The sequence below is a fragment of the Drosophila bipectinata genome, chromosome 2R, assembly GCF_030179905.1.
Source record: "Drosophila bipectinata strain 14024-0381.07 chromosome 2R, DbipHiC1v2, whole genome shotgun sequence".
Taxonomy (NCBI): Eukaryota; Metazoa; Arthropoda; class Insecta; order Diptera; family Drosophilidae; genus Drosophila; species Drosophila bipectinata.
This window is the reverse complement of record NC_091737.1, coordinates 4,524,937-4,551,256: the sequence shown is the minus strand read 5'-3', so window position 1 is coordinate 4,551,256 and position 26,320 is coordinate 4,524,937. Positions and strand designations below refer to the sequence as shown.

At 41.1% G+C, this 26,320-nt stretch overlaps 2 protein-coding genes across 2 annotated transcripts in view; both read left to right on the top strand.

Annotated features, from left to right (window-relative positions):
- LOC108133741 (dipeptidyl peptidase 4) overlaps positions 1 to 26,320 on the top strand; it is a 225,790-nt gene that overhangs the window by 3,650 nt on the left and 195,820 nt on the right. The window lies entirely within an intron of this gene.
- On the top strand, positions 2,316 to 14,624 carry LOC122321142 (uncharacterized). Its single transcript, XM_070278306.1, has 4 exons — positions 2,316 to 3,551; positions 3,627 to 3,817; positions 12,614 to 12,752; positions 14,286 to 14,624. Exons 1-4 carry the CDS (start codon positions 2,316 to 2,318, stop codon positions 14,622 to 14,624), a joined length of 1,905 nt encoding a protein of 634 aa, XP_070134407.1.

Here is a 26,320-nt window from a genome sequence, read left to right as displayed (position 1 = left end):
TCAGCGACAAAGTTTTCTTTGCCAGGTGTATACATCACCTTTGCACCGTGGTCGTCAATGATTTCTTTCCAGCGCTTAAGTTTAGTGTTAGGATTTTTATCAGAGACGGCGTAAGTGAGTGGCTGGTGGTCGGTAAAGATCTGTAAATTTTTTACTCCATACAAATAATTGCTGAGGTTTTGCAGTTCCCAGACTATTGCGAGGAGTTCCCGCTCGTCGGTTGCATAGTTATTTTCGTTATCACGCAGAGTGCGTGATATCATTGTCATTGGGCGACCATCCTGCGATAGAACCGCCCCTAGACCAAAACCTGACGCGTCCGTTGTTAGATCGAACGGTTTCTTATAGTCTGGGTAGGAAAGTAAAACATCTTCTGATGCTAGGATTTCTCTTAGTCTGCAGAATGTTTCCATCTGTTCTTTGTTCATTTCAATGCTTATTTTTCTTGATTGGTATTTGCTTATCTTACCGTTTTCGCCCTTAAGAATGCTAGTAAGAGGCCTAGCAATTGCTGCAAAATTCTTAACAAAGCATCTGTAGTAGCTAGCCAACCCTATGAAAGATCTTAGCTCGAAAAGGGTCTTTGGCTGGGGAAATTGCTTGATGGCCTTGACCTATTCGGGTGATGTCCGCAATCCCCCTTGCATCACTATGAATCCCAAGTATTCAACGCTCTTTTTGAAGAACTTTGATTTTTCTTGAGATACTCTCATACCTGCTTCGGAAAGTTTTCCTAGGACCTATTTTATGTCATTAAGATGGTCCTCTTTCGTTTTTGAGTATATTATGACATCGTCGACATAAACATAGCATATCTTTGAAATTCCATCTCGTAGGACATCATCGATAGCTCTTTGGAAAATGCTCGGAGCATTTTTTAGTCCAAATGGCAATCTACAGAATTCGTATTTACCATTATTTATTGAGAAAACCGTCTTCTGCCGGTCTCTCTCTGCCAGCTCTATTTGGTGAAAGACGGCTTTAAGGTCGAGTGTTGTAAAAAACTTTGACTCGCCCAGGTTCGATAATATTGTCGTAATCGCAGGGATAGGGTATCTATCGTCTACGGTTTTTTCGGCCTTATTACGCAGTCCGCTAGAAGTTGTTTAACCTCTGCGTTAACGAACTCAGTTACACCCATGGGGTGAGTACTTTGAGTACACCGGCTCCCCATTTGTTTTAATTTTAGCAACAGTATTTATATTGAAAGGAAGTGCTTCATTGAATATGGAAGCAAAACATTTCTTCTCGATTTTTGTAAAGCCGTGGATTGACTTTACGTTAAATGGGGCGTCCATAGCCACGACGCCTTTCAGCCCCGGGAGTGGAGTAATATAATTTTGAGGTACCTGTATCGATTAAAAGCTTTATTTCCCTTCCTGCCAGCGTACGCGTAATGTACGAGAGAAGTGACTTTACACTAAAAAATTAATTGCCCTGCGATTGCCCTGCTACCCATGCCGAAGGCTGTCTAAAACGGGATGAGGTATCCACATCCATTGGCTCCGCCCTTGTTTGTTCCTGGGCGTTTCCCGTATTACTATATGGTCTTTGTTTAAAAGAACCGAGTTTATTATTGCCCCCTTTTTGAGGTCTGGCAAAGTAAGGGGTCTTTTGCATTGCCCCCAAATTTCGGCTTTGTTCTTGGTCTGTGGACCAATTCTTCCAACCCGCTTGTCGCTGGTTGTTTGGTTTATTCACTTTTTCCTCGCTGTGTCGAGCAAAACTAGTCGCAAAAACACTTCTTTCGTTGCTCGATTTGGCTTCATGGGCCAATGCCGATGGCAAATCTTGTAGTTGCCCTCGACTGCTGCCCTCGTAAAGCTCGAATACCCTGTATTTTGCTGTGGCAGCCTGCCTCCAGGAGACGTAGCTCTCCTGTTTCCCTTCAAATTCTGGGACGGATTTTACTATATCTAGCGGTTCGGTACAATCTATTCCCGGTACAATTTTGATCTCCTGATCCGTTTTGATATCTGGAGCTTTGATTTTTAATGAGTTTATTTTTGCCATCAATGTGGCTACCTTCTCATCAAATTCTCGTTGTTGCCTTTCATGGCGTTCTCGATGGCTAGAAGCTGTTTGTACGGTCATTTTCGTTGTCGTAATTCTCCGATGGGTCGTCCCTCGCGTATGCAGCGTGTGCCTACCTTCGAGTACTCGACACTGCTGGAATTATACATACACACTTAGTCGCAGTTCGCACTAGGGTTACACCAACAAAGCCTCTCACCATACCGCGAGTGGAGGTTTCCGGAGCAGTTATAGCTACCAAACTCGCCACATGGATCCAGCAGCAACTTCACGTGCCTCAGATGCGGGTCACAGTGTACTACTGGTCAGACGCCATGATCGTGCTTCACTGGATAAATGGAGATCCATGCAGGTGGAAGACTTTTGTAGCCAATCGAATTGGCAGCATCCAAGAGGTCAGCTCTGCTTCACAGTGGGGTCATGTGTCTACGCAGGACAACCCTGCGGATTGTGCAACGCGCGGTTTAACCCCACTACAGCTCGCGCAGGATAAGCTCTGGTGGAGCGGCCCAGACTGGTTGCAGGAACCCGAAGATCATTGGCCCAAGGTAACTCTTACTTCTCCAGATCCGAGCACAATCTGCGAGGAACAGGCAGCATTCATTAATCGCTTTATCCATAATACTCGCTGCAAAAGGGAGGCTCGGCTTTCCGGACCAATTAGCGTAAAGGAGTTTTCCAAGGCAATGTATACTCTGGTTCGCGTTGTCCAACAGGAAGCATTCTCTCACGAACTGTCCAAGTTGCGAGCAAACAAATCGCTTTCAAAATCTAACAAGCTTAGCCAACTGTCGCCATTCATAGATGCCCAAGGGATCCTCAGAGTGCGGGGCAGACTTCGAAACGCTTTGCAGCTCACCACTCAACAATGCACGCCCATCATCCTACCGAAGTCACATCATTTTACGGACCTCGTCATAAAAAACGCCCATCTGAACACCATGCATGGGGGAGTGCAACTGACCCGTGCGATCATCCATCAGCAGTTTTGGATCATTAATGGCAAACAAGCGGTAAAAAGAGTTCTCCGACAGTGTGTGGCTTGCTTTCAGCATCGCCCTAAACCCTCTCGACAATTAATGGGTGATCTTCCATACCATCGTGTTAATCCGCCGAAAAGAGCGTTCGAAGCTACAGGTGTGGATTACACAGGATCTATCGATGTCAAGGCCTCGAGGTTCAGAGGACACACTACATACAAGGCCTATATTGCAGTATTCATTTGCCTCGCCAGTAAAGCTATCCATTTGGATCTGGTGACAGGACTCACAGCACAACATTTTCTCTGGGCTCTCCAACGGTTCATTGGACGCCGCGGTTTTGTGCGGCACATGTACAGTGACTGCGGCACAAATTTTATAGCAGCAGATAAATCCCTACAGTTATGGTCTAACGAGTTCCGGCAGGAAATCAACCAGACAGTCGTCCCAGAACTCACAAAGCGCTATATTCAGTGGGACTTTAACCCCCCACACAGCCCAAACTTCGGAGGACTTTGGGAGGCTAACGTCAAAGCCGTAAAGTCACATCTTCATCGTTCCTTCAAAGGATACCCAATGACTTATGAACAATTATCAACCGTTCTTATCCAGATCGAGGCCTGTCTTAACTCTCGGCCATTATGCCCGTTAACCGCGGATATTAACGATCTGCAAGTATTGACTCCAGCTCATTTTCTCATCGGAGACTCCATGCAATCGCTTCCTACCCCCAGTGACAAGGACAAGTCGCTCAACACACAGTTCATGGAGGGACAACGGATCCTACGCCAGCTCTGGAAAAGGTGGAGCTCAGATTGGTTGTCTCACCTTCAGGCACGCCCTAAGTGGAGACAAGAGGAAGAAAACCTACAGGTCAATGATCTAGTTATTATCAAGGACGACAGGACAGGTCCAACCGATTGGAAACTAGGTCGTGTTATAGAATTACACCCTGGAGCCGATGGGATGGTACGAGTTGCAACAATCTATACAGGTTCGGGTACATATAAGCGATCAGTATCCAAGATCTGCAGATTACCCATCCCGAATTACACGGAAGCTAAAGTCGAGGAAGCTAATCTTGAACAATAGTGATACACGCATTTGATCTCACATCCATATCACAGCAAACATTTCACCTGTTTCTTTCAGTTACCATTAGAAGGATGTCTTAATGCTGGACCCAGCATTGCGGGGTGGCATGTACGGTCATTTTCGTTGTCGTAATGTTCAATGTTAGTGCATCCCACAACCCTACAATCGATACCTGCTTGATGTCTATCGATCTCGAGACCCCGGTCCCTTTGGAAAGCGGGACATCTCTAAGCTTCTTCCAATTATTACGACTGAAACACATTTTGTTATACTGCCAACATTGTTTGATCTCTAAAATCAATTCAAATTAAATTCAGTGACATACTTGAAACAAACCCTGTGTTTTTATAAAACGGCAACAGCAAAGTCCCCATAGCAGACTTCTGCTAATCATTGACTCCCGTATTCTATCGGCGCAGTCACAACACTGTTCATGAGACATTTCTATTGTTTGACTGGAAAATTCAAAGGTTCTAGTTTTAAGAACGCTCTCTCGAACGAGGGTGTTAGTTGCGGCCCTACTGGTTGATGGATAAAAGTCCTCTGGTGAGCCCTTGACCCCCGAGATTTTCTATATTCTTCTAAAAGTTCTTCGTTCGACGACGCGTAGTTTTCCGTGGACATGGGTCAAAATTAATAATAAAAATTGCTGCGGGTTTTTATCAAAATTTGAAATATTTTGTTTAAAAATAAATTGTAATGTATTTATCTATTTTTCGTAATATTTTGTTCGTTTTTCGGATCTCAGAGAAAAATTTATTTCTTCATACTCAGATTTCAGCGAAGAAAATAAAAGAATGGATTTATTTTTTAAATCATGTATTTCCTATTGTATTAATTTTTTATTTCTCTTGCACAATAAGTTTGACAAGTTTTAAGCCTTTTAGAAAAGGTGGGAAAAAAACAAAATTTTAAGAGGGGGCGAGGGGTATCCCTACAGCTCCCTTTTCTTGGATTATTTTCGTGGAGGGGGGCGAGGGTTGTCCCTTTCTCACAGTTTCGTTGGTTTTTTGAGTTTTATGCAAGATCTAACTGAATAAAATCTTGCATATAATTTTTTATTTTAGAACTTTTCGTTTTTTTATATTATTTTTAACTATTTCTACAACTTTTTAGACATTTAGAATCATTGTAACACACACGCTGGTTCCTGTTTTTTGGTCGGTAGACCTCTACTAGGGCGCTACTCTCTCGCAGTTATCAATAATTATTCAAAAGAAGTTCCGGTGGGTGGGTTAGTAAAAACTCAAGATAATAGGGGGGGGGAAATGAAAAAAAAATGATTCTTGCATTGTTTTCGACATTCAAAGCTATCGAGGCCGTTATCATTGCGCTGCAGATGGCTGGGCGGATGTTTTGCCACGCCGTTGCCCACCCTTCCATGTTCACCAGTTCCGCGAATTAAATGTTGGTGATCCCAAATATTTACTTTCACTTGCCTTGCTACAGGATCAGGATCTCCTCCTAAGTTGATATGAGTTGATAGCATGTCCGTCTGTCCGTCATTCTGTTTCTACGCGAAATAGTCTCTCAGTTTGAGAGCTTTATACTTGAAACTTTGCACACAGTATATAAGTCGAAACGGCCTATAGCCATATAACTGCCATATAACTGATTGATAGAAAATGCTAGAGATGTGATAAGAATTTATCATAAACGCAAGGTGCTCAAACAAATCACGACAAATTTCATTTATATACAATTTCCCATACAAACGGGCTAAAATTATCTAACTTTAAAAACACCAAAGTTGTTTTGTGTTCGGATTGCTCTACCTTTGTAATCCTCGAGATCATAAGTTCTAAATTTTAGCCCGTTTCTATAAGAAATTGTATATATGTATATCGTGTGGTCGTGTTTTATTTGTGCCTACTTCGTTTATGATAAATTTTTCCGCAAACCGGTGTTTACTTACTTGAGAATCGAATTTTGAGAAACGTGGCAACCGTGGCATCACGTGGCAGCCTCAGTTTCGGATTCCGTTTCCCGTAGATGTGGTTTACATTATTATTGTGATAATTGTCGTGCTGTCTAAGACGAAATTAGGTCGTTCATGAGACAGCCTAAGAATGGATTTTAAGAGTTGAGCTCATCACTCGTTCATCTTACGCTCATATTCTCATTGAATGCTTTCTGTTTCTCAGTCTCTGAAAAGAGCCGATGAAGTAGGTTGGTCTGCGCTCGGATTGATCTTTGTATGTATTCATTCACATACACCGGTGTATGTGTGCGTGCGATTTCGATTCGAAGCCAGCGACCAAAATTTTGAATTTTCGAACTTTTCAGGCTTGCTACCCTAACAAAAATCGGATATTCGTTGTTTGGTGAAATGACGAAAGAAATTATATTATTTGTTATACTATATATTTTAATATTTCAGCATACATTTTACATTTATTTAGAAATATGATTTAGTGTTAGCAGTAAATTGTCACATCACTTAAAACGCCGATTGCTTTATAGTTTTTGTTGTTCTGCATGTGAATTGTGCTTGCATACTCTACCGATAAATGCTTCTTATTGAAGTGAGCAAATACGAATCTTTATTAGACTTTTTCAGTCTGTTTCTATGAATTTTTATACCATTGCAGAGGGTATTATAATATTGTCCAAAAGTGTGCATCGTATCATCAGTGTGCAGTGTGCAACATCCGACTCCGATTTTTCATCAGGATCACCTCCTGAGTTAATATAAGCATGTCCGTCTGTCTGTCCGTCTGTTTCTACGAAAACTAGTGTCTCAGTTTTAAAGATATCGACTTGAAACTGCACACACCCTTCTTTCCTTTGCACGCAGTATATTAGTCGGAACTGGGATTGGCCGACTATAGCTGCCATATAACTGAACGATCGGAAATAACCCAACTTTCGTGTTTTTAATGATAGAAAGCTGAAACTTAGTATAGATTCTTGGTATATTTACTGAGATATTTTTGGTCAGTTAATCCTACCTACCTTCATAACGATCGGCCGACTATTTCTTATAGCTGCGATATAACTGAACGAGCGGAAATGATATTTTTGAGACTTGGGACTGTTTTTAGATTTTGTATTACAATAAATTGGGTTATATTTTGATATTCTCATAAGGATCGGACAACTATATCCGATGTTTCCGATATTGTTAAGAGGAGCCCCAAAATAAAGGTCGTACTCCAATGAGTTCCGTTTCAAAACTGATTTTATTTGGTAAAGTTCTCTTATAAGTAAGATACATGGAAATCTTAAAACTATTAAAAACTACTTATCAACGCACTGCACGTTGACATGCTATGCGACCCTTTCTCAAGTGTGACAAGCGGATGCGCTTATGTTTGTTATTTACGATGCTTATGTTTCTGTTTTTTATGTTAGGCTGCAGGGGATCGGTTTTAGACCATGCTGTTTATCTCTTATTTCATGGGTCCGATCCCTTGAAACTCTAACTTAAGAATTTGTATATAAAATAGTGTTCAATGCTTGAACAGATATATATATCCGGTTTTAACTGCAAGGGTATATCCGACTGTATATAACTTCCGCACGAAGTTAGCTTTATTTTCTTGTTTTAAATTGAATTTTTGTTAAAGTGTAATTATTTTCTTATTTAGTCAACATCAGCGTTTTATATACGCCGTAAATATAAATATATTATATATTTATTTATACATTTTTTTTTATTTAGAACATAACAAATAATATAATTTCTTTCGTCATTTCATCAAATAACGAATACCTAAATTTTGTTAGGCTATTAAGCCCAAAAAGTTAAAAAAATTAAAATTTTGTGCAACCTTCTTTATTGTGCTCCTTTCAGAGACTGAGAAACAGAAAGCATTCAATGAGAATATGAGCGTAAAAAAGATAGTAAGAACTCGCTCTGGGGCCTGTCGCAAGAAATTTTTACGTCCAGTTTCGTTGTATGAAATGGGTTGTCTATATACTGTATGATTACGTATTCACTTCCACGTATTCCCAGTGGAAGTTACTTTTTATACCCTTGCAGAGGGTATTATAATTTTGGTCAAAAGTGTGCAACGCAGTGAAGGAGACATCTACGACCCTATAAAGTATATATATTCTTTATTAGGATCACCTCCTGAGTTGATATAAGCATGTCCGTCTGTCTGTCTGTTTCTACGCGAACTAGTCTCTCAGTTTTAAAGCTGTCGTCTTGAAACTTTGCACACACCCCTCTTTTCTTTCTTGTTTTTTACAGAAACTTGGTTAAAGTCGGAGTTTATTAGCTCCGAAGTTTTTCCAAGTAAGTACACCACTTTTAGACGTGATGAACCTCTGCAAAGGGAAGGTGGAGTCCTTATTGCGGTAGACTCCGAACTTGCTTCTGAAGAGGTAAAATCACAAAAGTTTGGTGAAATAGAATTTATTTGCATTAAAATCATTTTGTCCGCTAAATCGTTATACATTACATGTTTATATATACCGCCTTCGTCTGAACCACCAACATACTGGCATCATTTGTCCGCTATTCAATCCGTTTTGAATTTTATGACTTATTGTGACCAGCTTGTAGCTCTGGGTGACTTTAATATCCCAGAATTAAAGTGGTCAAATGTCGATAACTCACCATCTTTATCACTTATCACGGACCATGACTTCACCGCAGGCATGTTTGACTTGGTCAAATTAACCATATTAGAAATTTGTTAGATGGGTTTTTAGACTTATGTTTTGTATCTGATCCTAAAGGTACCAATCTTTCCAGAGCTTTGCCCCTTTCAACCCGAGACGATCAATATCACCCCACGCTGGAGGTCTCAACCGAAACCATTTCTGGTATCGATCAGAAGTTTCCATGCGTGGCAAATAAGATTCTCTGTTTCCGTAAGACTGATTTTTACAAACTTAATAGCCTTATCGATACAATTGATTGGTCCGATATTCTGGGATGCACCGATGCAAATGACACCTTAGAAAAATTTTACCATACTTTAAATACATTTTTTTACTCATGTGTGACATGGAAATATCCGTCCGCTTCAACAAACAATTAAAATAATACAAAAAACATGCTTTTACATAAATCTAATAAAAACCTGCAGTACTATAGATTTTTCAATACATCTACTAGCTCGGTCAAATTTTACCGTGCATAACGCTGAATGCTACTGGAATTATGTTAGCCTCTGCCGGATACAATTTACTCAGGATCCGAAGCAGATAAAACTGTTTTGTAAACATTAACCTAAAAAATAAAAAAAATAAGCTTTTACTTAAATATAAAAAAACCTGCAGTAGTGTTGATTTCTCAAGATACCTACTAGCTCGGTCGAATTTTACCGTGCATAACGCTGAATGTTATAGGAATTATATTGACCGCTGCCGGATTTACTCAGGATCCAAAGCAGTTATATAAATTTTTTGGATCAGACCATTTGCCGGTCTATTCGCAAAATTTTTTTAAACAACTTATTCTCCGCCTAAAACGACAGATCATCCTTACGCATATAACATTCAATCAGCCAATTTTATTTTCTGTCCGTTTTTCTTCAAGAATAGCTTATTATCTGATCTTGTAATGGTTAAACCCGTTTATTTGCCAGGCCCCAGGTGCCATGCCCCGATGAAGTACCAGGCTGTGTGCTAAAATACTGGGCCAGGGCCCTGTGAAAACCTCTTCATAGACTTTTCAATTTATCTTTGGAAATCTCGATTTTTCCCCTTAAGTGGAAGGAATCTTTGATAATTCCCTTACATAAAAAAGGGGGAAAGTCCGATGCTGCCAACTAAAGAGGTATCTCTAAATTGTTGGCAATTCCAAAGTCATTTGAAAAATTAATTACTCCGAATTTGCAACACCTCTTCTCTTTGATCGTCTCTCCTTGTCAATGGAGATTATGTCTTTTTATCGTTTTTGCCTTCTGCAGGCCACGTAAACTCTGTATGGAATTGCATTAAAGAAATTAAGTCAGGTTAATGATCTCAGCGTCCTATTAGACACTAAACTTAAATTTTCCGAACATATTTTCACAATGGTTCATAAGGCCAAAGCAGTCATTGGTTTCATTAAAAGGTGGTCAAAACTATTTGACGACCCCTACATAACTAAAACTCTATTAATTTCTTTGGTCCGTCCAATGCTGGAGTACGGTTCATATGTCTGGAGTCCCCAATATGGAGTACATTAGGACCGCATAGAATCCGTTCAAACGAATTTCTTAACTTTTTCACTTAGAGGTCTTAACTGAGATGCAAATCTTAATCTTCCATCTTATAGTTGCAGACTCCTACTAATAAACTTACCTAGCTTAACAAATCGTAGGACAATACTCGGTGTAGTTTTTCTGCATAACCTAATCCATGGGGATATAGATAGCCAGCATTTACTAACACGCTTAATTTTTAACATTCCCAATAGAAGGACTAGAAACTTTAGTCCTCTATTCCTTAGCCATTGTAGTTCGACATATGCACAGCACGACCCTTTTAGGGTCTTATGCTCGAACTTCAATGGTCTCTACTTTATAACATCTCTTTCCTGTCCCTCAAATTTAAAATGTAATATTTTTGAAATTTTCTACTAACTCCTATTAGCTTAAGAAATATCAAATAGCTTAATAAATACTAATAAATCGTTTCTCGAGAGCCCCTCGGTAGTCTGGGCCTCTAAGCTTTATGATCGCGAAAAGGCCGCGACAAAAAAAAAAAAATAAATAATGGATTCCTCTAAAAATCTGCCTATGTTGATGAAATTTGTTTTTCAGATATAAGTTAACAATAGTTAACGCATATAATAATATAAATATTAAATAATATTAAAACACTTATAACAAATCCAGTGAAATAGGCACCAGCCGTAAATACTTATATTTGAGTCAAGCCTTATTTGAATCAGCTTAGACGCTTTTTGGGGATGGGTCTTCAGCCGTTCGTTCCCGATGTGGTTTATTGGTACTTCACAGTTATGCGCGGTCGGGCAACCGACCATAACTTACATTTAAAGAGACAATTCAGTTTAAGTATGTATCTCAAAGAATTAGGAGCGCACTGCTCAATAAAGCTTTAACACCGCCAATTCCGTAATAATTATCTATCTTTTATTTGCCGGCTGAGTCACGTTGCCAGCGGCAACGAAGACCGTAAACTCCGCAACTTACTCTTCGTAACTATGCAGGGTAGCGAGGAAGCAACCAACATTTACCTGGACCCAAAAAGGAATTGGATATAAGAGGATATAGTATTCTAATTTAAAAAATTTCCCCGCTAAAATAATTTAAGTATAATTTTTGATCCAGACTATCCAAATCTCTTTTATTCAAAGACATCTTTTTTATTGAAGAACTTAAGAAAAAAACAATAATAAAAATCGCAAGTTTTTTATTTGTAACAAAAATTGTGTGTGCAAACCTAAGCGATAGAAGGGTATAAAAAAAAAAACAACTAAATGACGAATGATTGATTTTTAATCTAATGCCAGTTCAGAAGTTGATTACGACTCATATACAGTAGCGGACAATGAAATCCGGACATCAAGTACTTGCACTAAATGTGAATTTTGCACTTATATCGAACTTATATCGAGTTGAAATTTTTTCGTTATATCAGGAAGGTATTAAGCTTTCATGATCTGAAAGCATTTTCTAAATTATTAAATTTCTTCGGTAAAAATAAAATTTTTTTTTTTTGCCTACATTTTTGGTAATTCTATCAAATATTGAAGTATATGTTTTATTTCCAAATAAAAGAACACGTTTTGAATTACCATTTATATTAATTTAATCGATTTGAAACCAATTTACTTCATAAAGAAAACGCTGTCCGAAAAAAACTAAAAAAAGTAGTATTTTCTGTCTGTCCGGATTTCATTGTCCGCTATTGTAGTAGAAAACAGTTAGTTACACCAAAATTTTACGCTATATCTGATGTTAGAAAAAAATACAAAAAATATAAGTAAAAATAAATTAATTAAAAAATATATATATTTTACACCGATTTAAAAGCGAAGAGAATTTATTTTTCCATCTTAAATTTATTTAATTTAGTTTTTTCATCACTTTGGCCGGCCCGGACGATAATACAAAACCCGCGGTCGAATTACAATTATTTTTGTCTCTGTTTTTATTTCCAGGTGCTGACGGCACAGTTTTGACGTGGGAATAGTCCGGCCACTTACGTGCTGGCTGACTTTGTCTCTTTTTTTCTTTTCTTGGGTGTAATGAGGGCGAAGGGAGCGTTCTGGCATCATAAGCGAAACTTGCAAGGGGTTGCAATTTTTCGCGAAGGAATCGGCAATTCTTTGGCAAAGCAAGCCGCTCAAAACCAGCAATGAGAACAAGAATTGCGCAAAACAATTGATATGCTTACTTCCAAGATGGCAGCGATGAGTGTGTCTCAAGTCTCAGAACAAACCCCAAAAATAAAACCACGAACAAGGTGTAGGAGAAGATACAAATTCGAACCCCAACGCGAAGATTAAAAAATGCAATGCGCAAATTGACGAAAGCGGAGCTCAAATTTTTTATAAGCCTAGGAAAAAGAATTTAGATGCTGATGCCCTTTTCCAGGCAACAGCATAATGCAGTGGATCAGCAAGAAGCCGAGTCCTACGCAGCTACGATCCACAGTGAGCGCTCGCTCACTCATACCATCGAAATGATTGACAAGCCGCTAAATTGCTTCCAGAATGAAATCGTTCTGGAAGAAGTACGCTTCCCCCAGAACGAAGTTGCGTACTTTTTTGGAAACAAAAGGTTGCATATAATAGACTTTATCTGTAAAAAAACATTACTTGAAGAGCTCGCAGACGCAGTCGTCCCCAAGGGTGTGAACGCAATACAGTGTGATTTACACACACTTGAAATGATCCAAGACGATCGGGTCCGTGCATTCCCGGCCACAAAGTTTTGGCACTGCAAATATAGAGTGACAGATATTATTACAGTTGACGAGAGGGGAGAAATACTCAAGGCCGAACACAACAGGGCACATAGAGCAGCCCAAGAAAACAAAAAGTACAAGTAAAATTACCGAGTACAACTTCCCAAAAATGGCCAATTGTAACCAATTGCGAAACATGCGCCAGGGCCAAATTTGATAGACATCCGAGTAAACACGAAAAAGGAGAGTCACCAGTCTCTTCTCATGTAAGGGAATCGTTACAAATTGACATTTTCTTCACAGGTAGAAAGTACTTCCTCAACTGCATAGATAAGTTCACCAAATTTGCTATGGTGCAGCCCATTGCTTCCTGAACAATCGAAGACTTTACTGCAGCTTATGAATTTCCGGAAGGCGAAGACAGTTTATTGCGAAAACGAACCATCGTTAAAATCGCATTAAAATAAATTAATAGCCATCCCAGAGTGGATCAGAAGAGTCCAAGTTGCGTTTAGGGCCAGGGAAAACGACTCTCGCCAAAACAGGCGAAGTTGGCGGCAAGATAAAATCAAACCGAAGAGTCGGAAACAACCACACACCGTTGTGTGAGGAGAAAACTGTTGAACTGTTGACCTGGGCACCACGGTCCTCATCAAGGGAGGGTGGCCCACAAGGACAACCTTAAATAACACCATTAGGCCATACGCCTCCTATAGTTATAAGTTTTGGCCACTTGGCATTAGTTATAAGATCAAGTTAGTTTAAGTGATGCCTTTTGGTGGTGGGAAATCTCAACATAAGCACCTAAAAGGAAAATTTGAATTGGCAGGCTCGAACTGATAGTTCTCATTTTGCTAAGATTGGCGTGGGCACTCATCACTGTCTTTTCACAAGCCACATTGTGGAGGGCCGCATCCTAGTATGGGAAGAGTTCGCGCACGTGTCACCTCTGCAAACCTCTCGGAATACAGGAGAGTCGTAGAAGAGACAGTCGTAGTAGGTGAAAAGTTCCCTCAGTCTCACATGATAAAGCTTCTGGTAGACAGGTAGACAGTCACCACTTTTAAGATCTGCTGGATTGGTTGGAAGTACATCACAGAGTACACCCAAAGGTTTAGACTTGGTTCTGGGTTCTATTTTAAATAGATTTGGATTCAATTTGGCTGGGCGAGGCCATCTGATCAATCTGGCATGCAATCTGATTTGTCGTGCCCAAATTCTTTAAGGTTCTCATATGGGCATTGAATTTGTCGAATAACCCTCGAAGACCTGTTATTGAGTCACCTTCCAATAGAGTGAGGCCAAGAATCTCGTCGACATCATAATTCTCATCGAACCGAACTCCCCGAACCTTTGCAGCTTTCCCACCTTACTGATACACGGATTGCCGCCGACGATTGTACAGAAAATGGAGTAGAACTCAAGCCATTCCGAGTATCCACCGCTGAAGGTAGAAAGTGGCAATGGAGGCAAAGCTTGAAACCTTTGACTCAACCCTGCGTCAGCCTGCATGGTGGACATTCCGTTGGCAAGGGTGTAGTGGGCATCGATTCGGGAAGAGCGAAGGGTCGTCTCGTGCTCAATTTTGGCCTGCATTGTCACTACGAGCTCCGAAACAGTCCATCGGATCTGCGAAATGTCGCAATTCCAAGCTCCCCGTGGATGGCCTTGAAGTCGCTGAACATGGCGACTATCTGACCATGTCGCACGTGGAGCATGGCATCATTCACATTGGAAACAGGCTGAAGAGCTCCTGGGGTTCTTTAAGTCCTGGAGAATACCCATGATGTTACCGCTGTCATAGAAATATGTTTATATTTGAATAACGAAAACGTTCGAATTAGTGTTAGAGCTAGAATTAGATGTAAAGCTATTCGATATATGAAAAATGGCGGAAAAACAAGCGTCTGCTATTGCTAGGTGAAGCTAGCAAGGCGAGGGAAACGGACGAAGTTTATTAGCGTGCCCCACACAGCATTGATTTGAGTAAGAAAAAAGGAAAAATATACCAAATCCATGTTGGCTTAAAAAATCGTTAGGCAATCCGCCCCGATCCCATCATTCCTAAAAAACTTTCTCCAAAAACTTTACCTGCGGATTAGGGCGAAGAAACAGTGTCGCGTCGCTAGCACACAATAGTTAGACCGACTGGAGGCGACAAATTTCTGAAAAAACGTAGGCGAAAGCGTCGCGTCCCTAGCAGCTAGGTTAAGTTGAGCACGTCATTTTTGGGGAAAACCAGAACTCCTGCGGACCTGGGTGGAGGAAAAGATTCTTGCGGATAAATGCAGAGGTATGGCGTCGTTTATAATCAAGTTAGATTTATTTTGTATTTTTATATGGATCTTTATTTGGATATTATATTTGGAGCAGCCGTTGTTGCCGCTCCAAGCTTCTAAGTGGTTCTCCTTCTTTAAAATATTCTTAGGAACAGCTATGCTCGGTTAGGCGGAGATATATGCTTATGTCAGGGTTTCGTTTGTTGTTCTTCTTCTTGCATGTTTGTTGCTGATGCGCAGTGAACCGCGGTCAAGCACGAGCACTTCTCCCTTTTCGATCTCTCAGCAAACTGAACTTTACTTTTATTTTGCCCGCTTCCCTTGGCACGAGCCATGCCACATTTCATCATCCAATTGTTCATTCTTTTTTTATTTCTCTCTCTCTCTGAGAGAACCTTTTCGATCAGATCTATCCCTTGTTTTTAATGTCTCTCGATAAGTGTCCTCTTCACCACCGTCAGCTTTCTCAATAATCTCAGAGATCTTCTCGTCCCACAGCATCAGACAGGTCTGATGCCGCTCTTCTCTTCTAAGCAAGACATGATCCCCAACCTTGTGTTTTACAATCTTGGCCTTATTTTTATTAACTCAATTCTTTTCATATTTTGCATTAATTTCAATATTTTATTTGGCCTGAGCAATCGCTTGCTTACAATATATTTTAGTTTTCTCAATTATTGCCAATAAGTCCATTGGCTTGGCCTCTCTTCCAATCATTAGTTCTAACGGGCTATACTTAGTCACCCTGTCACACAATTCTTGGCTAACTGTACCTCGCCAAGAGCATCCTGCCAGGAACGTTCACCTATCTCTACCGCTGTCAACATACTTTTCATCGTGCTCATGACCCTTTCTACTTGTCCATTGGCCCTACTTGCACCTTTTTTTTTTTTTATTGTTTGCGGTCTTTCAGAATTTGGAAATGGCTTGTGCATCAATAAGAGCATCAGCTAGCATTCCTGTATTCATCATAAAGCTTAGAGGCCCAGACGACCGAGGGGCGCTTGAGAAACGATTTGTTAGAATATATTAAGCTATTTATAATTTATTAAGCTAAGAGGAGTTAGTAATGAAATTTAAAATTCTATATTTTAAATTAGAGGGACAGGAAAGAGATGTAATAGAGTAGAGACCATTGTAGTTCAAACATCATACCCTAAAAGGGTGCAAATGCAGTGCATATGTCGAACTACAACGGCTAAGGAACAGAGGACTAAAGTTTCGAGTCCTTCTATTAGGAATGTTAAAATTTAAGCGTGTTAGTAAATGCTGGCTATCTACATCCCCGTTAATAAGGTTATGCAGAAAAACTACACCGAGCATTGTCCTACGATTTGTTAAGCTAGGTAAGTTTATAAGTAAAAGTCTGCTACTGTAGGATGGAAGCTGAAGATTTGCATCCCAGTATAGACCTCTAAGTGCAAATATTAAAAAGTTCTTTTGTACGGATTCTATGCGGTTCTTATGCACTCCATATTGGGGACTCCAGACACATGAACCGTACTCTAGTATAGGACGGACCAAGGAAATAAATAATGTTTTGGTTATATAGGGGTCATAAAATTCTTTTGACCACCTTTTGATAAAACCAAGGACTTCTTTAGCCTTATTAACCATTAAGGAAATATGGTCGGCAAATTTAAAATTCGAGTCTAATAGGATGCCGAGATCATTAACTTGAGTTAATTTTTCTAAGGCAATCCCATTTATAGAATAAGTAGCTTATTCTACTTATAAGTAGAATATAAGGGCAAGAACGATAAAAAGACATATGTTTGCATTTTGATCCATTAAGTATTAGATCATTAGCCAAACACCATTTTTGAAAGTTATCAAGGTCAGACTGAAGACTGCATTGGGCAGAGATGGATTTGTACTGAAGACAAAGCTTTACATCATACATACATAAGAACTAGAGAGTTCGTTAAAGCAGGGGGCAAGTCGTTTATAAAAAGCGTAAATAATAACGGGCCAAGATGACTTCCTTGAGGGACGCCGGATGTAGCACGGACCAGACGGGACTGTATGTTTTTAAATAAGACTCTTTGTGTCCTTCCATCTAGGTAGCTGGAGATCCACGTTAAGAGGTCTTTAGGAAAACCCAGCATATTCAGTTTACTCAACAAGAGTGAATGATTAACTGAATCAAATGCTTTGCTGAAGTCTGTGTAAATTATATCGGTTTGATACCCCTTACAAAAGCCATCTATGACAAAGGATGTCAACTCCAATAAGTTTGTGGTGGTGGAGCGACGCTTAATAAAGCCATGCTGACAAGGAGTGATGATCGAAGCGCAAAGGTGTTGCAAATGAGGGGTAATTAATTTTTCAAATAACTTTGGAATTGCCGACAACTTAGAGATGCCTCTGTAGTTGGCAGCCTCGGACTTTTTCCCCTTTTTATGTAGGGGAATTATAAATGATTTCTTCCACTTAAGGGGAAAAATCGAGGTTTCCAAAGATAAGTTGAAAAGTCTTAGAAAAGGTTTGCACAGAGTCCTGGCGCAGTATTTTAGCACACAGCCTGGTACTCCGTCGGGGCCTGGAAAATAAATGGTACTCCTTGAAAGACCAGATAATAAGTTGTTCTCAGAAAAAAACGGACAGAAAATAAGATTTGCTGCTTGAATGTTATATGCGTAAGGCTGATCAGTCAATTTAGGAGGAGAATAAGTTGTTTGAAAAAATTCTGCGAATAGATCGGCAATGGCCTGATCCGAAGTCGCAGAGGAATTTTAAAACGTAAGCAGAGGTGAAAAGATACGTGTTTACGCTTAGTGTTTACAAAATTATATAACTGCTTTGGATCCTGAGTAAATTGTATCCGGCAGCGGTCAATATAATTCCTATAACATTCAGCGTTATGCACGGTAAAATTTGATATCTTGAGAAATTAATACTACTGCATGTTTTTTTATATTTAAGTAAGAGCCTATTGTCAATATTTTTAAGAATAGTGAGGCACCTTGTAAACCAAAAAGGAATTGTTGAAGCGGACGGATATTTCCATGGCACACATAAGTCAAAAAATGTATTTAAAGTACAATAAAATTTTTCTAAAATAACGTTAAGACCAGTGCACGCCAGAATATCGTACCGATCATATGTATCAATAAGGCTATTAAGTTTGTGAAAATCGGGTTTACGGAAACAGCGAATCTTATTTACCATGCGTGGAGACATCTGATCGATACCAGGAGTGGTTTCGTTTGAGACCTCCAGCGAGGGGTGATATGGATCCTCTGGGGTTAAAAGGAGAAAAGCTCTGTAGATAGCGGTACCATCAGGATCAGATACAAAACATAAGTCTAAAAGCCGACCTAACGAATTTCTAACATGGTTAATCTGACCTAGGGACATGTCAAACATGCCCGCGGTGAAGTCATGGTAAGTTATAAGTGACAAATATGGTGAGTTATCGACGTTGGACCACTTTAATTCTGGGAACTTCGCAAAGCAAAAAGGAATGCCTGGGCCAAGTTCTGTACGAACATTCAGCAAACATCAGAGGCCTCCCGACTCAGGAAGGTCCTCGCAACTACTGCACCAAATGTAGTATACATTAAAACCTCAGAAGGTAACTGGACATCGTCCAGCAGAGAAACACTAGAGGCTCTCATAGGGACACATTTCCCGGGATGCTCTCGAGAAGATACAACCCTGGAAATGCAGACACAGGGGAATAGCCCCTCCACCACTAACCAACTTGAATACCTATTGAGTGATAGGTATCTCAGCTGGGCAATAAATAGCTTCAAGCCCTTCAAATCCCCAGGCCCAGATGGCATTGTCCCGGCTCAACTAATTAAAGCCGGTCCCAATCTGAGATCTTGGGTCAAGAAAGCTTTCTCAGCAATTTTCAGGATAGGCATCGTACCCGCAATGTGGTTGCGGACGAAAGTCGTATTTATACCCAAGGCGGGAAAACTCATCTCACTGCACCCCCAAGGACTTCAGACCAATAAGCCGGTCGTCCTTCCTTCTCAAGACAATGGAGAGACTAATCAGCCTCCATATTAATCTTATTTTAAACCCAGATGATATCTCGGGATCACAGCATGCGTATGGGAAGGGCCGATCCACGGAAACGGCACTCCACGAAATCACTACTTTTGTCGAATAGGCGCTTAGTGACACGGAATACGCACTCATTGCTTTTCTAGACATAGAAGGTGCGTTCAACAACATCCTACCAAGCTCGATAATCAATGCACTGACAGGACTAGGAATAGACAATCAATCCACACGCCTTATAGAGCAGATCCTGGTAAACAGGACTGTTGAGGCGTCACTAGGAGGAGAATCTATTTAAAGATACGTCAGAAGAGGCACCCCGCAAGGAGGCGTACTCTCCTACTCTACTACGTACCCCTACTTTGGAACGTGGCGGTTAATAGCCTACTGCGATCCCTAGAAGGGGGTGGTTGCAAAGTTATCGCTTACGCGGATGATGTCGCAATTGCCTTCTCAGGAAAATTTCCCCAGACTCTATGTGACCGCATGACGGACCAACTTAGGGTCCTTTCAACGTGGGCAGTTAGAAATGGACTAGGTGTAAACCCATCCATAACAGAGCTCGTCCTCTTCACCAGGAAGTACAACATACCAAATTTAAGGCTTCCAAAACTATTAGGAGAAACACTATCCCTTAGCGATAGCGCCAAGTACCTAGGGATAACGCTAGACAGGAAACTGGACTGGAAGTCAAACACTATGGATAGAGCTAACAAGGCTACAATCGCTCTCTATACTTGCAGGAAAGCCATTGGCCTTAAATGGGGAATGTCCCCCAAAATAGTAAGATGGCTTTATACAGCGGTCATAAGAACCATCCTTTTCTACGGGGTGGTGGTCTGGTGGCCTGCTCTCACAAACTCCACAATTAGGGAGAAACTTAGGAAAACGCAAAGGATGGCGGAGGTCTGTATCACAGGCAGCCTACGTACCACACCGACGGATGCACTAGACTTCATACTCGACCTATTACCGGTAGAGATAATGGGGGTTAAGATAGCCACGCTATCGGCAATCAGGCTATGAGAGACGGGCACATGGAAATGGACTGACTACGGACATACCAAGTTAGATCTACACCACTGCACGCCAACGGGGTCTACAGACTACTGCGTACCTGTCGATCATCCCACCTTAAAATACAAGGTCTACATTCCAACAAGGGAGGAATGGGCCACACTAATCCCGGGACCAGCCGGTTCCCTCCATATCTACACAGACGGTTCAAAATTGAATGGCCAGGTGGAAGGCGGTTTCCATTGCGAACAGATGTGTTTAAATGAGTCCTTCAGACTCCCCAACCACTGTAGTGTTTTCCAAGCAGAAGTAATAGCTTTCGGAGAAGCACTCAGATCCCCAGCACTTATTGGAAGTCAGGACACAATCTGTATCTTTTCAGACAGTCAAACGGCACTCAAAGCCCTTGACGGTCTTTCATCCAACTTCAGGACAGTGAATGACTGTCGCAGATCTCTTAACGAGATGGCAGAGCAGCATGACATACACCTCATATGGGTGCCCGGGCCTAGGGACCACGAGGGTAATTGCGCCGCCGACGAACTAGCAAGAGCAGGTACTACCAATCCTCTCCTACCGGAGAAGGAACCAGTAGGCATCCCCTTAGCTACGTGTAGGCTAAAATGCAGGGATCACCTTGACCGCGCATCACTGAGGAAATGGAGAAATCTCCAAAACTGCAGGAACTCCCGCATGATATGGGCCATCCGATCTAGGAAGAGGTCAATGATGCTTTTCGCCCTGAATAGGCAGGACTGTAGTCTGGCGATCAAGGCCATTACGGGACATTGGTTAATAGGAGCACACGCGGCTAGACTAGCGGTGCCACATTATGACTACTGCAGGAGCTGTGGGGACGAAGAAGAGGAAGAGACAGTCGCACACCTCTTGTCTCAATGCCCTGCGCTGGGGCGCATCCGACTCAAATTCTTGGGCGCAGCAATACTTACAGACCTTACAGACCTCGCGGAGGTAGCTCCATACAGACTCGTAGCTTTCATCCGTAAATCTGGATGGGACCGCGAGCCGTTTCAGGAAGGATAGAACACACTTGGGCACATAAGTAGTGGGAAGGGAAAGGTCCTTTTGTAGAATCCTTGCCTGTGCGGCATCACAAGGAGCCCCAGCGGCTCAAGTGGATGGAGGTCAGAACCGGCCCCTCATCGCCGCCTCAACCTAACCTAACCTAAAGTCGCCCACCGCTACGAGTTGGTCACGATCCGTCATAAGATTAGAGACGTGTCGAATAGCGGACAAATGCTGCCAATATGTAGGCGGTTCAGACATATAATATATATATAATATATATGTATATGGCGGTATATATGAACATGTAATGTGTAAAGATTTCACGGACATAGTGATTTTAACGCAAATAAATTCTATGTCACCAAACTCTTGAGATTTCACCTCTTCAGAAGCAAGAGTAGAGTCCTCCGAAATGAGGACTCCACCTCCCCTTCGCTGAGGTCGATTCCGTCTAAAAGTGGTGCACTTACTTGGAAAAACTTCGGAGCTAAAGGTCTCAGACTTTCACCAAGTTTCTGTTAAGGCTATAATATGGGATGCAAATAAAGAACTATCAGATTATAGCTTGGGGAGTTTTCTACGTAGCCCCCTAGTATTCTGATAGGTAAGAGTTAGTGGGGAAACTAGTTTTTTGGGTTAGTGGCCAAAGAAGAGGTGGAGGGTTGGTCAGTGGTTCCGATATTGGGATGTCTCACTCCCACTGGTTTATTAACTTTTTTTTCACGGAACTAGGCTGATGTTTTTGGACGAAAAGATTCTCTGGCCAAAAACTGGGAGAACAAATCGTTTTGAACATCAGCGCGGGCACACGAATCTTGAAAGAAAACGTGCGCCGTGTATAATTATATTTAAATTTTTGTATGTCCTCCACCTTTATATCGGCTTTTGTTTTGGCTTTGATATAAGCCGAGATATCAATCTCTGAAGTATCAGGGGCAAGTCGAGAAACAAATATATGTTTCGATGGAGGAATCACCTGTAAGGGTTTTGGTGTCGCAGGTACGAGAACTGCAGCATCAGTCGGTGCCGGTGGTCCGGACTGTGGAATACCCTTTTGGGTGACTCTAATGGGGGTTTCGTTCCCTAGGACCTGTGGCATCACTTGCTCATTATCCCTGAGAAATTCTGACGAATTTTTCTCAGTCCTAGCCCTTGGGGTGGCCAGAGATATGAGCGGCTGCATTTATGTTGGCTGAGCAGGCTGAGGCGGATCAGAAACAGCGGATTTCTTACGCTTAGGGGACTCATTTAGCAGCTGAAGGCCACTAAACTGAGTGTCCAGCGCACAGAGCTGTTCATTGATTTTACGAAAAGCAGTGATCAGCTCTTTAACTCCATTTTTGGTCTGTCTCATGAACGACCTCATTTCGCCTTGCACAGCACGACAATTTTCACAACAATAATGTATCCCAGACCTGCGGGAAATGGCATCCGAAACTGATGCAGTGAACCCGGCGTGTACGACGTTCTCACATAGCCAGCAATGGATGGCAGGCTGGGATGAGGAAATTGTCTTGTTACAAGACTTAGTGGCACAGACAAGTTTAAATTCCATTTTAATTATTTTTTTTATTTATTTAATAAAACAAAAATTAATATTTAAAAAGTTAAAAGACACTATACCTTGAACCACTGTGCCAAATAGGAAGCCGAAGCGGGAGCTTTGGAGAGTGCAAAGCAGAAATGCAGAAATACAGATAAGACGGGGAAGAAGCAGAGCTGAGCTATGCATGGAATTGAATTTACACAAATTATTAATTCGACTCCAAATATACCACAGCACTCGAGAAGCGGTACGATTTAAGCTTAAGATTCTTAAGATTCTCAATATATTCAATTCACAAGTAAGTGAACACCGGTTAACCAATACTTATCATAAACGGTATTTATCAATTTATTTATCATAAATATTTATCATTATCATGTGCGCACAAAAAAACACGACCGTTCGCTTAAGAGTTTATCTGCAAGACTGTCAGAGTCATTCTTGAGATTCTTCACCACAGTAACTTCTGCCTTCGTCTTGAATATCAGCAGAGAGTCCTCCTCCATCTCGACGCCTCTAAGTGCCCTTGCCAAGTCGCTATCCTCTGAGATGTACCCTTCCACGATGTCCTCCTCCTCATCCGACATTCCTTCTGGGTGTTCCTCTTTGGTTCGGTCCTCGACGTCTGGCTCTTGTGCGTCTGCCTCCAGTTCAATACCTCCTGTTTTGTTCTTCGACCGTCACGTGCTTGAATCCGTATTTAATCCGGTGCTCTGGTCTTTCCAGGATCTTCACGGTCTTCTCGTTATGAGTGAGGACGAAATGCCTCCGCAGCCCTACCGCCTTCTCCACCTTGGCAATTCTCCAGTCCTTCGTGGGAAGCGCCAGATTGCTCATTCTCAGCATTGCCAGGATAGTTTTAGGGTCGGCTGGCTTTTCTTTGAGCAGTACTCGCGCCTTCGGCTTACTTGGGATGTACGCCCAGTCAACCGTCACCAGCTTTGCCCCGGTTGCCCGGCGATGCTATCTTTCGCTTGTATGTCTCTACCGATCGCGCGTCTTGGCAGGCAACAACATTGACGCTACTCTGATACAATCCTGTGTCTTCGCATTCAGATGGGAGTCCCCCGCTCTTTAGCATCTCCTCCATGAAGCACCCATGCAACTCGTTTACCACTGGTCGCCAGAAGTACTTGGGGATGAGTCCATTAAAGGATCTCTTGTCCAGGACTCCAGTGATGGTTCTTCCCTTCTTTACCCCAGCGAACGACGGTTGGACGGCTGCGGCTGGACCTTCTTCATCTTCACTTGGGGGGCTCTTCATTTTTTTGATCTCTGTCTTTTCGCAACTTGCGCGATCTCTTTGGCAGGAATCGTTCCCAGGTTGTTTCTTAGGTTCCAGCCTCACTCCTGCCTTTGCCAGTTGGAAGTCCGGTAGGATCTCCCTTGCCCACCTTATGATCTCGGCTTATGAGCTATATCCAAGTTAGGGTATACATTATACAGACTTTGATTTCTCAAAAAGATGAGAGATTGAGTAGTGAGTTTGATTCAGGCTTCACTGCACACTCAAAACTGCAGCTTCACTGCAGTTTTATCAAACGAAATGTGACTTTGAAAATGCCCACATTCTTGAATCAAAACAATGAAGGGCATTCTTGAATGAAAGAACAATTCTGGAACTGCTTGTATTGAAAGTTCAGTCATTTTTGTTAAAAATGAAAATTTGTCTTTAAAGTTTAAGAAAGCAATATGCCTTTTCTGTATTTCAGCTCTCAGTCTATCAAGATGACCAAAAAGGTCACCAAATTTTTAATTACTTCCTCTAAAAGCGAGACCTCTTCTTCATTTTTCTGTTAATTACTGCCCCTTGTTGAAGGTTTTTGGATGTCAGAATCAGGAGGATGAGGAGGTTTTACTGAATTCAACTGTTCTGGCCGATTGCGATGGTCGCTCTTCGCATTAATCGGAAACGAACCTTGTTCATATTTATTTTCAATATTACTATTTGTCCCCTTGTTCTCTTGTGCAAAACGTAAATCCTCGTTGCTGTTTTCACTTTTAAACAGGAGAGAAAAGCTAACTTTGGGCGGAGCCGAAGTTGATATACCCTTGCAGTTAAAACAGTTTGCGGATATATATTGCAACACCAAAACACCAAAGTTATACCATTTCCGATCAATCAGTTATATGGCAGCTATAGGATATAGTCGGCCGATCCCGGTCGTTCCGGCTTATATACTGCGTCCAAAGAAAAAGTGTGTGCTAAGTTTCGAGTCGATAGCTTTAAAACTGAGTGACTTGTTCGCGTAGAGACAGACATACAGAATTACAGGATCTTAAAAAAGTAGACTAGGAATTCACCTTTCGTTTTTAGGTTTTTGGTACTGTGTTTGACAAATTTATAGACTTTTTTGATTCCAATGCTATTGGGGTATTGAAGCGGAATGTTTGGAATGATTAAGGCGGCTAAAAAATAAAGTTTTTAGATCCAATTAAACATTTTTTAAAGAAAGGTGAATATTATTTTACATGTAAGTTAAAAGCTATTTATGAGAGCTAAGTAAGGATCATGGAATTGAAAAGAGGGAAATGGAAGAGGTATGAGTTTGACAACTCTACTGGAAAAAGTTTTGCTTTTCAAAAAAAAACTGTGAAACTCGGTTGAGTTCAGAGAAAATTTTGTTGTCATAATTCGCGGAGTATTTAAATTAATAATTTCTTTATTCTGAAGCTCAGAAACAAACTGACCTAAAGCTAACAAAAATAAGACTGTGTCAGCAGTTTGGCGCAGTGAGTTTGACTCTTGGACGATCGGTCTTCGCCGTCGCCCGGCTCATTTATTTAAAAAAAAGTATATAGCACTTCGTCGGGCTCTACCGGCTCTACCGGGGTAGTTGCGCAGCTCTAGGTTTTTTTTATATTTTGTCAGATGAAAACTTTAGAAGGAGGGAATTTAGACGTATCTTGGCGTCAAATGGTTATTTTTATAACCGTTTTAGTCTTACCATTATATATACCATACCATTTATATACCCTTGCAATTTACCCTGTAAAATGGGCAAACGTGTGCAACGCAGGAAAGGAGACATCTCCGACCCTCTATAGTGTATTTATTTTTGATCAGGATCACCTCTGGAGTTGATACAGGAACCTGTTTCTACACGAAATAGTCTTACAGTTTTAAAGCTATCAACTTTGCACTCACCATTCTTCCTTGTTTGCAGTATATGAGTCGGTTGGGATCGGCCGACTATATCTTATAGCTGCCATATAACTGATTGATCGGAAATGCTATAATTTTGGTGGTTTTAACCGAACGATTTTAACCGAATTGCCGAACGATCGGCCGTCTATCTTCTATAACTGCCATATAACTGAACAATAGAAACAATTGAACAATAGAACAATTGAGTATTTCCCTCTCTTTCTCTTAAGCGAACGGTCGTGTTTTTTTTTGTGCGCACTGCGTTTATGATAAATATTGGTAAACCGGTGTTTACATACTTGTGAAATAAATCTTGTGAATCTTAAGAATCTCAAAGCCTAAACCGTATCACTTTGCGAGT